Source organism: Tachysurus fulvidraco, chromosome 4, assembly GCF_022655615.1.
Source record: "Tachysurus fulvidraco isolate hzauxx_2018 chromosome 4, HZAU_PFXX_2.0, whole genome shotgun sequence".
Classification (NCBI taxonomy): domain Eukaryota; kingdom Metazoa; phylum Chordata; class Actinopteri; order Siluriformes; family Bagridae; genus Tachysurus; species Tachysurus fulvidraco.
In genome coordinates this window covers 27,468,859-27,485,808 of record NC_062521.1, presented here as the reverse complement: position 1 = coordinate 27,485,808, position 16,950 = coordinate 27,468,859, and the positions used below count along the sequence as shown (strand labels likewise).

At 36.4% G+C, this 16,950-nt stretch overlaps 1 protein-coding gene across 1 annotated transcript; it reads right to left on the bottom strand.

Moving 5' to 3' along the window:
- Positions 1–9,885: 9,885 nt before the first annotated feature.
- Positions 9,886–14,333, bottom strand: LOC113662750 (zinc finger protein 658B-like). The gene is made up of 3 exons (XM_047812554.1): positions 14,214–14,333; positions 13,964–14,065; positions 9,886–13,480 (listed from the first exon to the last, which is right to left on the bottom strand). The coding sequence occupies exon 3, from the start codon at positions 13,416–13,418 to the stop codon at positions 11,817–11,819; it is 1,602 nt and encodes a 533-aa protein (XP_047668510.1). The 5' UTR covers positions 13,419–13,480; positions 13,964–14,065; positions 14,214–14,333; the 3' UTR covers positions 9,886–11,816.
- Between the last annotated feature and the right edge of the window lie 2,617 nt (positions 14,334–16,950).

Below are 16,950 nucleotides of genomic sequence, written 5' to 3'. Positions count from 1 at the left end.
CGATTGCCCATAGTCGCTTCCCAGCAGTACCTTTAGAGAAATATTGTACACTCCTATCCACCTTGATTCTTGAAATAACTGAGATCTGTCCCTTTCATATGCAGGACACTCATCTAGTATGTGCCTCACTGTTTCCAATTCCCCACACTTCTCACATTCACTCGATTCATGCTTTTCTATTCTAAAGAGATTATGGTTTAGTGCAGTATGTCCAATTCTTAATCTCGTGATGACGACATCCTTCTTTCTATTACCCAAACTTTTCCTCTCAATTCCAACATTCTCCTGTATCCGGAAGAGATGTCTTCCTTTAGTCCCACTATTCCATACTTCCTGCAATCTTTTACATACTTCTGATGAAATCACTGCCTTGAATTCAGCTCTACTCAAAGCTACTGTAATGTCTATCTGAGAATGATTCAAAGCTTTCTTCGCTAGCAGGTCCACCGTTTCATTTCCATCCACACCAACATGAGCAGGTATCCAAAGAAAGTTTACCTCCACCTTCAGCTGCCTAGTTCTAAACAGACTCTGAAAGATTTCTAATATTAAGTCTTGCCTTGATTCAGATTTTCCACTTCTTAGACTAGTGAGGACTGCCATGGAGTCGCTACAAAATCATTGTTCTTTCTGGTTGGACTTCTATCCACTGTAGGGCTAGTATGATAGCTAAAAGTTCGGGGGCAAAAACTGACACTTGATCTGGAAATCTTTTTGCAATCTTTGTCTCAAGAGCAGGGATATATTACTGCTGCTGCAGTCCTTTCAGATTCTGGATCCTTAGAACCGTCAGTAAATACCTGTAGTGCACCGTAATACTCTCGTGTAATGTACTGTATATCAATTGGCATATTCATCCCCAGATTACTCAATATTTTAATATTTTCATAACTTGTAAATCTATAACTGGGTTATGAAACAACCACGGTGGGATTGCTGGTAAAGCAACAGACAGAGCAATTTCATGATTTTTCAGCTCCAACTTGTTCACCTCCTTTCTTACTATCCAACCAAAGCTTGTTATTTCCCGGTACTCATGTTCCCAACATTCTTTCAAAATCAATCTAACGATGATTTTCCAGATGACTCTTCACACCTTAGTCTCAGCTGAAGCCAGTTCTAGAGGTAGTTCTCCCATTTCTACTTGTAGTGAGGCTACCGGGGAACCATTCATGGATCATCCTAGGGGTTCAACCAAACATCAAAATGAATGAAGGGTAGCCAATAGACTCATGTCTATTGCAGTTGTATGAGAATGTCAGTATTCAGCATCTGAGGCCAATTAGCTTTTGACCATTGAGCAAGGAGCTTATAACACCAAGAGCCTAATTAAACCTTTTTTTTTCTTTTTATTATGCAAACAGACAATTACAATATTTACAGAAGAGAAATTAGATGCAAAATACAAATACAAAGACCAACAAAACAAAACGTGTGTGTATATGTGTGTGTGTGTGTGTGTGTGTGTGTGTGTGTGTGTGTGTGTGTGTGTGTGTGTGTGTGTGTGTGTGTGTGTGTGTGTGTAACTGTAAGTAGGTGTGGGAGTGGATATATATGAATGAAGGAGCATGTAGGGAAGTACAACAGAGATAAAATATAATAATAATGAAAAATCCAATTAATAAGAAATAGTAATTTGGGTGATATGGTGTAGTATGAGGTTTGTTAACACCTGATAATATCATCATTTCTGCAATCATTTACATTTACAGCATTTGGCAGATGCCCTTATCCAGAGCGACGTACATAAGTGCTTAAATCTCTAACATAAGCAAAAAGGTCTGTCATCCGTCTAGTGAATGTGATGACAGAATCCCTTCATCTCACTTCAATTCACAGAATGCCTGAATCAATGAGACAGAAAGATAGACTTTCTCCAAAATGAGGCCCAACACTGAACTCTTCACTGATAAGCAACCTCTAGAACTGCAACTGCCTGTTGCCACATTCATACATATGTTTCCCAGGCACATAATCTTCAAACACGCTACAAGTGTAAACAGTCAGTTTTGTATTCTTGCGTAACACAGTTTCAGAGTTTGTTGGCTTTATCATTTTTACTGGAAAACCCCATAAAGCAAGATCACTCTACCTATAAGTAGTTTATGGTGGACACAGTAGTGGAAGTTTATAAGTAGTTTATGGTGGCAGTACTTGGCTCAATCACAACTGTACTGCCCACTGAGAGTTTCAGGCCTTGTGAGAATCGACCCCCAACATTGTGCTTAAGTATTGGCTGCATGACCACTGCAGATTTGGACGTTAAAATGCCCACCTTGTCAGGAATTGCACTACTCCCATCTCTCAATGCTTGAAAGCATAAGTAGAAACTGACAATCTTCTGGTTTATTAAAAACTGTCCAGAACCCATGATTCAACTTTATTTCTCTGATCAGAGGGTTTCAGCACATTGGTGCCAATGATAAACTGGTCCACCTGCCCACTCACAAAGAACCAGGTCACTATTAGTCGCTGAGCGAATAATATTTAGATTTTTTTTTTCTTTGCTTACATTTTCACAATAAAATGAATAGATAGACTTAACATCAGAATCCCAGGAGGAACTTTCATTTTGCCCTACATTGCCCTCCCCAATGGAGGATGAGTTTCCATGAAATTCTTCATCCACTTGTTTACCAGTATTTTCCAATTGTCTTTACACAATTGTAACTTACCAAAATTGTCTTTACACAATTGTAACTTGTCAAAAAAATTTGAAACAGAGACTGAACCTTTTGCTTTGAGCATTGGTGCTGTGATCTTTGCAGCAACAAGCTCTGCATTCATGGCTTTGTCTGTTAGGGTTTTTTGGAATACCACCATGTACAGACTGGGTATAACACACCAGAACATTTTCCATGGTCAAGACTTTGTCTAGAGTGCCAGAATTAGTTGCTTATGCAACTGTTCCTAACCTATGAAGAGGAAATGAATATAAAGGATTATGATATCAGAGCAAGACATGACCACTACTACCTCATACAGACCGTTTTGCACAACATATATTGCACGTTGCACACCTCACTTTGGAACTCTTTCTTGCACTGGTCACTTTACATTAGTTTACTTTCACATTATCATGTATATATACCATATATCTAAATAATATATATATAACAATCATCTGCATTCTATCCCTTTTATTGCAAATTGTACAGATCTGTTTTTATTTCTATATTTATGTTTATTTTATCTTTTATATCTAGATTTAAAGATCTATGTTTATTTTTCTTTTAATTTATCTTCCTTATTCACCCTTGCTCTTAAAGATCGGCATTAGAACTGTTGCACCTCCTTCTCATCTCTATCTTTCTGTCTCGCTAATCTGTACAAGTCCTTCTCACCTTCCTCATGTCTAACCTGGCATACAACTCATCATATGCTTTATGTTCGGCATTTGCCATGTCGCTGTTCAACCTATGCTGTGATTCCTTGTAATGCTCTCTAATTTATTCAGTACTTTCTATGTCCCAGTTCTTTTTAGCTAGTCCCTTCCTCTGAATGTTGTAGTGTACTTCCTCGTTCCACCACCATGTTTCCTTATTTTCTTTTCTCCTTCCAGATGACACACCTTCCACCCTCCTATCCGCCTCACTGACCACTTCTGCTGTAGATTCCCAGTCATCTGGAAGCTCTTCCTGATCACCCAAAGCCTGTCTCAACTTCTGTCAGAATTACTCACAACAATGTTCCATTTCAACTTCCACCACTTTGTATTCTTTTCTCTCTTTCCTATACTCATCTTTCTGATTACCAGAGACATAATACACATCACCATCTGATGCTGTCTGGCTACATTCTCTCCTACCACCACTTTGCAGTCACTAATTTCTCTCAGATTGACTAATCTACATAGAATGTAGTCTACCTGCATACTCTTTGCTCCAGTCTTATTTGTAACTCTATTTTCCTCTCTTTTTTGGAAATAAGTGCTAACTACAGCCATTTCCATCTGCTTAGCAAAGTCCACCACAATCTGTCCTTCTAGGTTCCTTTCTTTAACACCAAAACTGCTTAATCACCTCCTCATCACCTCTGTTCCCCTCACCAACATGCCTGTTGAAACCTGCTCCATTCACTACTCTCTCCCATCTGGGAATACTCGCTGTTACCTCATCTAACTCAATCCAGAATCTAACTCACAGCCTACATGTGGAGCAGAACCACTGACAACATTCAACATTACCCCTTCAATTTCAACTGCTCACCCTGTCTGACACTCTTTTACCCTCTAAAACATTCCTCACAAACTCATCCTTTAAGATGACTCCTACCAAAACAGATTGTATCCCTCTCCAATACTATGTACCTTTTTTCCCTTCCACCTGGTCTCCTGCACACACAGTATATTTACCTTCCTTCTCTCCATCATGTCTGCCAGCTCTCTACCTTTCCCTGTCATTGTACCAAAGTTAAGTGTCCATATTCTCATTCATATACTCCTGCCTTTCCTCGACCAACAGTTGTCCAAATTCTGCCAGAACCAAATCAACAGCACCAGTGGTGGTCATTTTTAACCCAGACTCTATCTCTCTGATAAGACTTTCCAAACTGAGGATGTTACTGTTAGTTCACAAGCTACATGGTTAACAAATGCACCTAAAAAATTGGTCTTTCTTGTCATGTTAAACCTTACTCCAATTAATTAATAAAAAATATGTTCATAACTACTGATGATGTGACCTCATCTTTTACAGTTACACAAATGCATATGGGTCTAAAAGAATCCCACAAAATCAGGCAACACATAGTATAAGTTTCAAAATGTATTCAGTATATACACTCAGCTATACAGGTATTTATTTTCTATTGGTATAGATCAGGGGTCGGCAACCTTAAACACTCAAAGAGCCATTTGGAGAAATACACAAAAACAAAGTACAAAGTACAAATATATTTCACACAAATGTATGTTAAATGCAACATATGTATCTACCATAATGTTTTTTTAATATATATAAAATGATACATTAAAAGAATATACAGGTTCTTAATTATAAGAAAGGTTAGGTTCATAATTGTCTATATGTGAATCTATACAGATCAATACAAAAGATTAGATTATTAGATGAGATTAGATTATTAGGTTAAATATCACCTAAAAATCCAAGCAACCCTTAAGGAACATGTCTAAAAATGTCTTGAAATCGTAAAGACAAAGCTAAAAACTGTGCAATTTGTCTTAAGAAAAATCAACTTAAAAAATAATTTCCAATCAGTAAAAACAAATCAGTTAATTATTAACGAAGACTGGTGAGGGCATGGTTTCTTTGTGTAAATTTGCTGTTGTTTAATTTGATGTTAATCATATTCATAATAAAAATAAAATATTAATGTATGATGTGTTTCAGTTACACCACTAGTATCCATGTATGTGAGTTCAGATTTATCATGATAGTCTGTGTTTAACTATTAAAAGGGAGTAAATTTTTCTACAAATAAAAAGATAACCATCTTTAAATGGTAAAAATGGTCTGCCAAGACTGAGATTAGTTAATTCCCAATAAATTCTAAATAAAGTACTTTGACATCAAAATTTAGAGACTCTGAAATACACTTTGTTTTTAGGTAAACCTTTTCTGGACAAGTAAATACATGTTTACATACATACTTAAAACAGTATGCAGTAAAAATAACAGATAATAAATATGATCATAAAGTTTGAGCCACAAATTTAATAAATCTTGTAAGTATACCATGTCTTACTACTTCTCATCAGGCAGTGGAAAGACTTTATCAACATGTTAAAATCAACATTGCAGATTCAGATACATTTCTCTCTATTGTAATAACTGACCATATAGCTTTAGCATCAACACCATTCTTGTAGTCACACAAGTAACATCATACTTATGATTTCTTAAGGAATATAAAAAAGAACATCATAGCCTTAGTTACTTCTTCCTTAAACAGTTATTTAAGTTATATATATGTACATTTACATTTACAACATTTGGCTGACACCCATATCCAGAGTGACATACAAAAGTACTGTAGTGGAAATTTTGAATATAATGAATGTTTTATATAATTATGTGCTTTTACAGTAAATTCTGTCTCAGACTAGGGAAAATGAACAAGAGGCCCTTGTTCCAGATGTTAATATTGTACGTGCTAGAAATATGGGAACTTTAGGGGTGTATGTGTGCATGTGCTCTATAAGAAATGAAAATTTAAGGTAGCCTTGCCGAGTAGCTCAAAGGGAAACATCTCCAGTAACCAGGGAGGGTACATGAGTACACACACCAACACACCCACACGGGTTACAAAAGGGAGAGCTAAAATTTGTCTCTTCACTGTGTAGACTTTGCACTGTATGGGAGATGCCTTTTGCTGCAGCAAAATAAAATGATTTCTTTACTTCTTTTACCACCGTGTCTGAGTGTGTTTTATGCATCTAGATCAAAACTGCTACCACAGAGCTTTTAACTCTCTGTCATTGAATACATTAACTTTGGTTCACTAGGTTACAGACTAAAGATACCTAAAAGAGAAAAAAAACTGTTGAAAGTTTGTTTATTTATTTATTTATTTATTTATTTATTTATTTATTTATTTATTTATTTATTAAATACAAACATACAACATACAGGGAAGAACGTGCCCAGAGCTCTAGGGGAAGTCCATTCAACCACCTTGGTGCCCGAACAGAAAAGAGTTGTATACATACCGAGCAGTGCTTAGCTCAAGAGCTTTGAGCTAAGAGGGAGCTGATTCATTTTTGGCTTTGCAGGCAAACATCAGTGTTTTGAATCTGATGCATGCAGCTACCAGAAGCTAGTAGAGAAAGCACAGCAGCGGGGTAATATGCGAGAGTTTAGGCAGGTTGAAAACAAGTCATGCAACTGCATTTTGGATCATTTGAAGAGGACAAATTCATAGGTAGTCCTGCCAGCAGTGATGTGCTGTAGTCCAGTCTTGAGATGACAAGAGACTGAACAAGAACCTGAGCAGCATGTGTGGACAAAAATTGCCAAATCAATCTAATGTTATAAAGAAGGAACTGACATGAGCATGTCACATTGGCAACATGTAAGGAAAAGGACACCTGATTGTCCATGTTTACCCCAAGCTGTGACTGATCAGATCATTGTGCAGGGATATTGCAAGATTATGACCTTGGGATAAATCACCTAGGATGATCAGCAGTTCAGTTTTGCTGTGATTGAGCTTCAGCTGATAAGCCATTATCCATGATGATATGTCTGCCAGAAATGCTGAGATCCAAACAGAAGCTGTGGTATCTGAGAGCAGGAAGGAGATGATGAGTTGAGTATCATCAGCTTAACAGTAGTAAAAGAAATCGTGCGAGATACCAAGAAAGTGAGTATCCCTCCATATTACCTGATATGAGCGACCTTCCAGAAGACATCCAAAAGGGCTGTGTCTGTTGATTGTGCTGCTTTGAAGCGAACTCCTCTGGAGTTCTGGTTGGGATCCTAAAGGTTGTTCTGTGAGAGATAGACAGTGCATTTAAGAATTTTTTAAAGAAAAAAGAGAAGTGATATCGGTCTGTAGTTACTGATGTCTGATGGATCCAGAGCAGATTACTTCAGGATGGGAATAACCCTTGCTCTCTTCAAAGTAATTGGTACATGACCAGATGTTAGGGATCAATTGATGATTGTTCTTATGAAAGGCAGATAGCTATGGATTACAGTGGAAGGGAATGGATCCAATGGGCAGGTGGTAGGACTGCAAGACTGGATGAGATGCGAAATCTTCTCTGCTGCTACGGTTTAGAAATGCAACAATAAAGGAGTATGTAAATCCTGACTTTGAAATGTAGGTTGGTTTTAGGTAGTATAGGGAGAGTGATGGTGAAGGATAACAGGTGATGATTAGAGATGTGAAGTGGGGTAGCATTCATGTCTGATGCTGGGGAAGAATAGGTGAAAACCAGGTCCAGGACATTTCCTCCCTTGTGTGTGGGGAGGCAGCTGTTCAGTGTCAGGATGAATGAGTCCAGAAGAGTCAGAAATGGAAGAAGATTGAAGCTTGTCAGAGGGGAGGTTAAAATCGCCAAACACAGTCAGAGGGGAGCTGTCGGAAGAGAAAACACTGAGCAGCAAGTCTATTTCTTCCAGGAAGTCTCTTAGGGGACCAGGAAGGCAGTAGACAACAATGAAGACAAGTTTAATTGAAGATGTAACTGAAATGGCATGAAATTTAAAAGAGATGGTTTAATGAGACAAGAGAAGAGGAGTGAAACCCCATCTCCTTGACAACAGTAGACCTGTACCAACAACCATGTCAATTTCTCATAGTAAGAGAATGCATAGGCAAATGATAGATCAACTGGTGTAGGGGTGTTCTGTGGGGATATCCAGATCTTTAGTGGGAAAAAAATCAGCTTCCCTTATGGCAGACTGGCCATTCCATAGCCCACTTACCACCACTGTTTGAGACTCCAACAACAGAGGAGGGTAGATGAGGTTACTGGAACTGTGACCTCTGCTCTGTAGAAAAGAGGGCCTATGCCTGTAGGAGGTGACTGAAGAGATGGGTTTAACTCTGATATTTTCCTCAGGTCAATATGACCCAGCTGGAAAGTTTAATGTATCATAACTTGGGTTTTCTTCCATATATTTGCCTGAAATTTACCAGGATTCTTCCACATTATGAACTTTGCAAATAAAATTAATTTTGTATATTTTCGTTGAACTATGTGTTCAGACTAGTATATACTACGCGTTTTGGATCCACCGGGTCATTTCGACCCGGCCACATTTAGTGGGGCATTAGTTACACTTTTGCCCTTTTCAGCACAATGAACTGCACAGACACAAAACTGCACACACAAAATGTCCACTCACACACCACACACACGCACACACACAAGCATTGGGCATTGCAATTCATTAGGCTTCCATAGAAAACAAAAGCTCCTCATTTGTAAATATTTCACACTTGCTATATGCATTTGTCCAGTTGGGGGCAAAATCTGATCTACCAACAAGCTTCACACACACACACACACACACACACACACACACACACACACACACACACACACACACACACACACATACACACACACACACACACACACACACACACACACACACACACACACACACACACACACACAAACACTGTTCAAAGCATTGGGCATTACATTTCAGTTGGCCTCCAGACAAAACAAAGGCTACACATTTGTAAACATTGCACACACACACACACACACACACACACACACACACACACACACACACACACACACACACACACATGCACGAGTGCACACACACGTTCATATTTCTATTAGTTCAAAAATAAAATACATGTGTTTTGCAAATCATATTTGTTTCGTCGATTTGTTATCATTCATAAATTAATTATAATAAAAAAACATAAGGAGTGTGTGTGTGTGTGTGCGTAGCCTGTTGTTGATTGATCGGATGACATCTGGTAGGCAAAATAAATATTACAAGTGTAAAATAGATATTACACACAGAATGGTGATAATTGTAGAATTTTTGATTTATAAGCATTCAAGTCAATTTGGCCTGGAAAAAACAGGTTTTATTATTTGCTGACATTAAAAATGGTCAAAATGGTTTCAAAACAATCTCCTGCCTTTGAATTATACCAGCCTGTATTTGTGCATCAACTTATGTGCCTTTATAGTGAAAATAATTCAAAATTTCTTTCTTTTTTTTTTACTAAAAAAATGAGGCATTTTTGTATATAAATAAGGTTTATTATACCAAATATACTTTTTTTTTTTTTTTGCAAAATATATGATATGTTGGAAATAAGTTAGACTAAAAAGGTAAAAAAATAGCTATCATATATAGTTAATTTTTTTATAAGCAGTCAAAACAGATAAGGTCAAGCTCCTACTGTAATTTACATAGGAGGAAATTATAAGGGTTAAGGCACATATCTGCAGCCAACCAAAAGTGAGATTTAAAATATGGTTTGGTAAAATAGATCAACACAGTACTAGCCACTTATTTACAATGCGTTAGGGAATACTTACAAACTTCTACACACAATAGTGTCTGGTTCAGAGAACCTTCAATTTAAATGAGTAAGCCTTGCTCACAATTCACAACTTAAGGGAGACTGAAACTACTCCTTATTATTTAGTTGAGTGAACTGCTAAGCAAAGACCAGAACTATAAGATCAACAATGCTATACAATATAACAAAATTCAAAAGCACACAACTCTACAACAAAGTGAGTTAAGCCGATAGTACATAAAAGTCCAAATCCTACCTTACCATAAGACACAATATTCAAATAAAGAGAGTTATTATACAGAACCATCAGGTCAATCAAAGTGATTAGATGGATTGTTCCTATATCAGTGTAGAGAACAAAATTAGGAATCTAAAATGTAACTCAATGTATGAGGTATGCAAAAATGACTTCTACATTGTTGTTTCATATTTTATGAAAAAGAGAAGGTTTATAATGACAAACTAGTATGCGTAAAGCACAACAGATATATATTGCAGAATACAGCCAACTGCAACTCAGAAAATACTGTAATATTTAATGAAAATAAAATGGAGGAAACATTGACATTACTGCACACAATGACAAGCAAAAGCAAATAAATTAATAGTTTGCTACAATATAGAGGAATTTGAGTCCCAGTACCAGTTGTGATCAATATTGTTTTAATTTGCCAGTATTGTCTAAATTTAAGTTTAAATGGCACATTAATCATATTTTGGCCCATTTATCAAATAAATGCTACACTGTTAAAAAAAAAAAAAAAGAAAAAAAAAGAAAAAAGAAAAAAAAAACAATAAATGTATGGAAAATATCACTTTTTGGTATTCAGTATACTGTATTTCTGATTTATAGTAACGAACTTCACTAAAAAGTTCACTATAATGAACTTTTTTTTTTTTTTAAATATTATGTCTTAGTGCTGTCTAAATAAGCTGCTAAACAAAGGTTTAAGTGACAGATTAGTTACATTTTGTCCATTTAATAAACAGATGATATGCCAACTGCCCTGTAAATTTTGTTCCAAAAGTACATTTAAGTTTTACTGGGAATAAATTTTATTAAACAAATATATAACATAAAATCAGGCAACATATAGTTTCAAATACATAGCATTTTATTCAGTACATATATACTTCTGGGATACAAGTATTTATCTGTTGGTAAAGATAGAAATAAGCATAGAAAAAATACAAAATGACAATTGCAATATCACTAATGTTTAAGATATTAGTAAATGCATGAATTTATTTAACTAAAAAAACTATTTATAACAGCCATAATCAACAGAAGTATAAAATATCAATAATGTTTGCAACTGAATGAGTGAAGCATATTAAGGTGTCACCTAGATAATGGCTCGCTTCCTTTTTGAGTCCGGATCCAATCAAGGGTTCTTCTTTTTATCATCTCAGGGAGGTTTTCTTCACAATTAGCAATTCTCTTCACCTTGAATTCTGTTTTCAAGTCTCAGATTTCAGTATCTCAACCTTCCTCTTGACCTGGTGTTGCAGGACTCTTAGCAGCCCATCCACACACATACACATACCCCAGCACCATCAGTACAAAGGTCTTTCTTCAACATTTCAAAAGCTGCTAATTAATCAAAGCTCACAAAATTTCAAAGCAAAGTTGAATATCAATTGCCCACAAGAAAGACAACAACATTTGACCTACTGTCTGAGGTTTAAAAGCAGTACAAAACGCCAACACATGTAATGGTGAGGGCATATGACTGGTACCATGCAACACTCTCCATAGGTATGCAAACGGTTGCTTACAGAATTGTTACTTGTTCTTGATCATGTTGTGTCTATATTCTGTCAGTAGAGCAGTGATATGGCTTCTCTCATGTGTGAACGTGTTGGTGTTTTTTTAAATAACGTGCATTTGCAAAACTCTTCTTACACTGTGAGCACTGATACGGTTTCTGTCCCGTGTGAATATGTTGGTGTACTTTTAAATAACTTGCATTTGCAAAACTCTTCTCGCACTGTGAGCACTGATACGGCTTCTGTCCTGTGTGAACATGTTGGTGTTTTTTTAAATAACTTGCATTTGCAAAACTCTTCTCACACTGTGAGCATTGATACAGCTTTTCCCCTGTGTGAATACGTTGGTGTTTTTTGAAATAACTTGAATACGCAAAACTCTTCCCACAGTCTAAGCAATGATATGGTTTCTCTCCTGTGTGAATGCGTTTGTGAACATTTAAGGTACTTAAATGTGTAAAACTCTTCCAACAGTGTGAGCAAACATATGGCTTCAGTCCTATGTGAATGCGCTCATGAACTTTTAAATCCGACATGCCTCTAAAACTCTTCCCGCAGTATGAGCAGTACTGACGCTTTTCTCCTGTGTGAATGCGCTCATGTTCTTTGAGATAAAGACTGCAAGCAAAACTTTTATCACACTCTGAGCACTGATATGGCTTTTCACCGGAGTGAACATGCTGATGTGTCTTTAATTGTCTTAGTTGTGTAAAACTCTTTCCACATTGTGAACAGCAATATGGTTTCACTTCTGTGTGAATGCACATGTGTACTTTTAATATACTCAGACTGGCAAAACTCTTCCCACAGTGTGAGCAGTGATATGGCTTCTCTCCTGTGTGAACGCGTTGGTGAGTTTTTAAAGCACCTGACTGTGCAAAACTCTTCCCACAGTGTGAGCAGTGATGTGGCTTCTCTCCTGTGTGAACGTGTTGGTGTTTTTTTAAATAACTTACACTTGCAAAACTCTTCTCACACTGTGAGCACTGATACAGCTTTTCTCCTGTGTGAATGTGTTGGTGTCTTTTTAAATGACTTGAATTTCCAAAACTCTTCTCACACTGTGAGCACTGATATGGCTTCTGTGCCATGTGAACGTGTTGGTGTTTTTTTAAATAACTTGCACTTGCAAAACTCTTCTCACACTGTGAGCATTGATACGGCTTCTCTCCTGTGTGAATACGTTGGTGTTTTTTTAAATGACTTGCACTTGCAAAACTCTTCTCACACTGTGAGCACTGATATGGCTTCTCTCCTGTGTGAATGCGTTCGTGAACTTTTAAAGTACTTAAATGTGTAAAACTCTTCCAACAGTGTGAGCAAACATATGGCCTCAGTCCTGTGTGAATGCGCTCATGAACTTTTAAATCCGGCATGTCTCTAAAACTCTTCCCGCAGTATGAGCAGTACTGACGGTTTTCTCCTGTGTGAACGCGCTCATGAACTTTTAAATCCGCCATGTCTCTAAAACTCTTCCCACAGTGTGAGCACTCATATGGCTTTTCTCCTGAGTGAACATGCTGATGTCTATTTAAGTGACTTAGTTGTGTAAAACTCTTTCCACATTCTGAACAGCAATATGGTTTCTCTCCAGTGTGAATGCGCATGTGTATTTTTAGTATAGTCCGAGTTAAAAAACTCTTCCCACACAGTGAGCAGTGAATACTCTCCTTGCCCATTCTGCACAAATTCCTCTGTGGTGATTTATAGTGTGAAGACAGCCAGATGATAATATTTCAATCTGTAGCAGAACAGTAGATAAAACATCAATCTTAGATTATTAGGTGTAAAACAAATACCATGTGCTTTATTCATCAGTCACAGTAACAAAAAGGGGGAAGGTAAATAAACAAGGACAAAACTTATGCTGAAGAGATTAGTACTACACAGAAGCAGCATGCTATCAGTGTTCAGGTAAACATACAACTTACATAAAAATAGAGCTGCCAACAAATCATGTACAAGAGTTTCAAAGTAATGTCTGGTTATGTGTTGCATGTTTCTGGTCACAGAATATACTGAATATTCGCTGCCAAATTAGAAATATGACCTGTCTAACCTTCAGTATTCTTAAGCAACATCATACTTAGTATTTCTTAAGGAATCTAAAAACAAAACTTTTTCAATGAACTATGCTAAGGTTTACCTGTTCCTTTCATTATTTGTATCATGTATTCAATTTAAGTGCATTATTTATTCATAGAAAGAAAGAAAAAAAACTTACCAGGTTGAAGAGATCTCAATCTTAAATCCCAGTAATTTCACAGCAGTCTTCTCAGTGAGCACTTCAACTAAAATGGAAAAAGTGTCTCCTTTAAGTGTACACCTAAGGACAAAAACAGTTCAACAACAAGCCATTTCACAGCCTATTAACACCATTGTCTGAGTCTGGGGTGTGACAAGTAAACAGATAGAACCACAGAATCAATTAAAAAAGTATCAATAATGCAATAAAATGCAATAAAAATAATTACCAGAGAGTAAAATCACCTCGTACCCTAGTGCGCACACGGTGCTACTGAATGCGCGTGCGCGAAGCAGGAGCAAAATACACACACACACGGTGCACCGCTATTCAAGGCCCCACCGACAACAATTAGTAGGAACCTCTAACAAGCATCATTAAGCAGTGAACATCGACTTTAGTTATAGCAAATTTTACATTTAACAAGTTTTGATGAAGTTAACCCATTCACAAAATTGTTTATTTATTTATTACAAGTTGACATATAATATTCTAAAGTGACATCTTAATGGTTCTTATGGAATATAAAAACACAACATTTTCTTACAGTTAGTTCCACCTTAACAGTTATTTTTTGTAAGGTTGATTTATATTACTGTAAATAAAGGAAAAAAATAGCAGTTAATTTAAAAATAACTCACTGTTAGCACCTTTTGATAAAGTACCTTAAACCAAAAATAATTGCATTTTCAAAACCAAAAAACGAATCCTTACACCTAAGTACTTTATGCTGTATAGTTTCATACAGAACACCTTGATGTGATATTACCATTCTCTCTATCAACATACATACTGTAGAGTTAAAGTTGCTATTGACATATAACTGCTCGGTATGAATTTATCCTTCCCTGGTTTAGCAAGCTGCACTATTGCTGATAATTGTTTTATCATTTCTATACAAATTTCTTCTTTCCCTGTAGAAGACTTTCTTACCCCCTACAATGCTCTCTTCATTTCATATAATGTAATCTCTGCCTCTATTACACTACCAGTGTTGTATAAAGTACTAGAAAGCAATACTTGATAACAATACAAATATCGTACTAGAAAAAGACATTGGTAGAAGTGAAAGTTGCCTTTTAGAATAGTACTCAAGTAAAAGTCTTAAAGTATCTGATATATACTATACTTAAGTATCAAAAGTAATTTTCTGATATTTAATGTACTTAAGTATTTGACGTAAAAGTAAAAAGTAAAATTTCATTGATTTTTGCTAGGTAGGAAGGTAGGAAGAATCTTTCACTCCAATGTACAGAAACATTTCTTGCAAATACAGCCACGGGTGTATAACGTTATCTTCTTGCACCCTGTTCACCACTATCGTCGGGGTGGTCGTCTACAACAGGGGTGGCCAACTCGCCGCTCCCTAGCTGCATGTGGCTCTTACGTTATATCGCAGTTTGTATTTGTGTCTATTGAAGTTTGTATTTGTGTCTTTTTATTGTGCGTTTTCGCTTCGGTTGAGTTCAATACGGTATTTTCGTCAAACGCGCATTTGAGTGGGATGAAAATAACTCAAAGATTCCCAGTAGGAGGAAGATCATTTGAGTAAACAATTTGTGTCAAGTCTGCTCTCAAAATGGCAGGGAAAAAAGGTGAGGATCGATCATGTGTGCCCATGTGTATGATGTGGCTCTTTGCGGAAACGGAGTAAAAAATGTGGCTCTTGGCCTTTGACTGGTTGGCCACCCCTGGTCTACGATAACGGGAGGTCCTCCAGTAGGTGCTTCCATGGTGGTTTCATTTGTGCTTCCACATCCTTTTGGCAACATTACGCTGAAATAGAGCGTGCGGAGCTGCATAATGCAATCTAGGAGCAGTGATTCGCCATACCTCCCTTATTGCAGTTGCACACATTTCTGCTGATTTTATTTTGTAGTAATGAATATTGAAGATGTTTAGCGTAAATATAGCAGAGTAAAAGTATACATTTTATCTATGAAATGTAGTGGAGTGAAAGTGAAAGTTGACAAAGTTAAATAGCGAAGTAAAGTACAGATACGTGAAATTTCTCCTTAAGTACAGTAACAAAGTATTTGTACTTCGTTACATTATAACACTGTACACTACCCATGTGCCCTCTTTTTTCAAAGATTTTCTCATTTTCAGTAACTCGTTGTCTTCTTTGTCTTTTCATTTTCTCAGATATATTATCATTTTTATGCAGCTTTATAAATGTTTGTAACTGCTAATTTTCTGTTATGCCAATATCTTGCTGCCAATTTATTCTTTTGCCACTCTCTGTATTGCCTCACATATATATGTATTAAAATCTACATCATCCTTTTCCACTGGTATTCAGAGACTTTCAGAAAATTAAACCAGCGATGTACACATGTGTAAATAATTTTCTCATTGGATGTCTGTTCATAGTGGCCTTTTAACTTCTATGTGACTGCTGTTTACTGTAGTTAGTTTTTGTTATTCTGTGCAATATGTCTGTATGCATGTTGTTATGTTTGTAAGTAATTTGTATTTTGTGTTTTATGATACCTAACTTGGACAAAGGATGAAATGTTCTCAATTTGCTTTTTAAATGCCTACCTTGATATTCTGCCTACATCTTCTTTCTGAATATTAATCCCTATTTTAAATAATATAGGAAAATGGTCACTTCCTATGTTTTTTTGAGTTATTACTTTCCAAGAACTCCTACATGCTAGATTATCCGATCCCAGTGTTAAATCTATTTGCTGAAAGCTTTCCTCTTCCGATATTTATTCTGGTGCCTGACCCATCATTCATAGACACTTTACTTCTCAAATCCAACAGTTCCTCTACTACCTAAACATTATGATCTGTATTTTCACTCCCCCACAATGTATTATGAAAATTAAAGTCCTAACACTACTAGACATCTATTTATTGCCTCTTCCATTTATAATTTAAAATGTTTATACTTTCTGATCTTCCATTTTTCAATTCCTTTCAATTTTATTTTTCAATTTCAATTCTTATAATTCTTT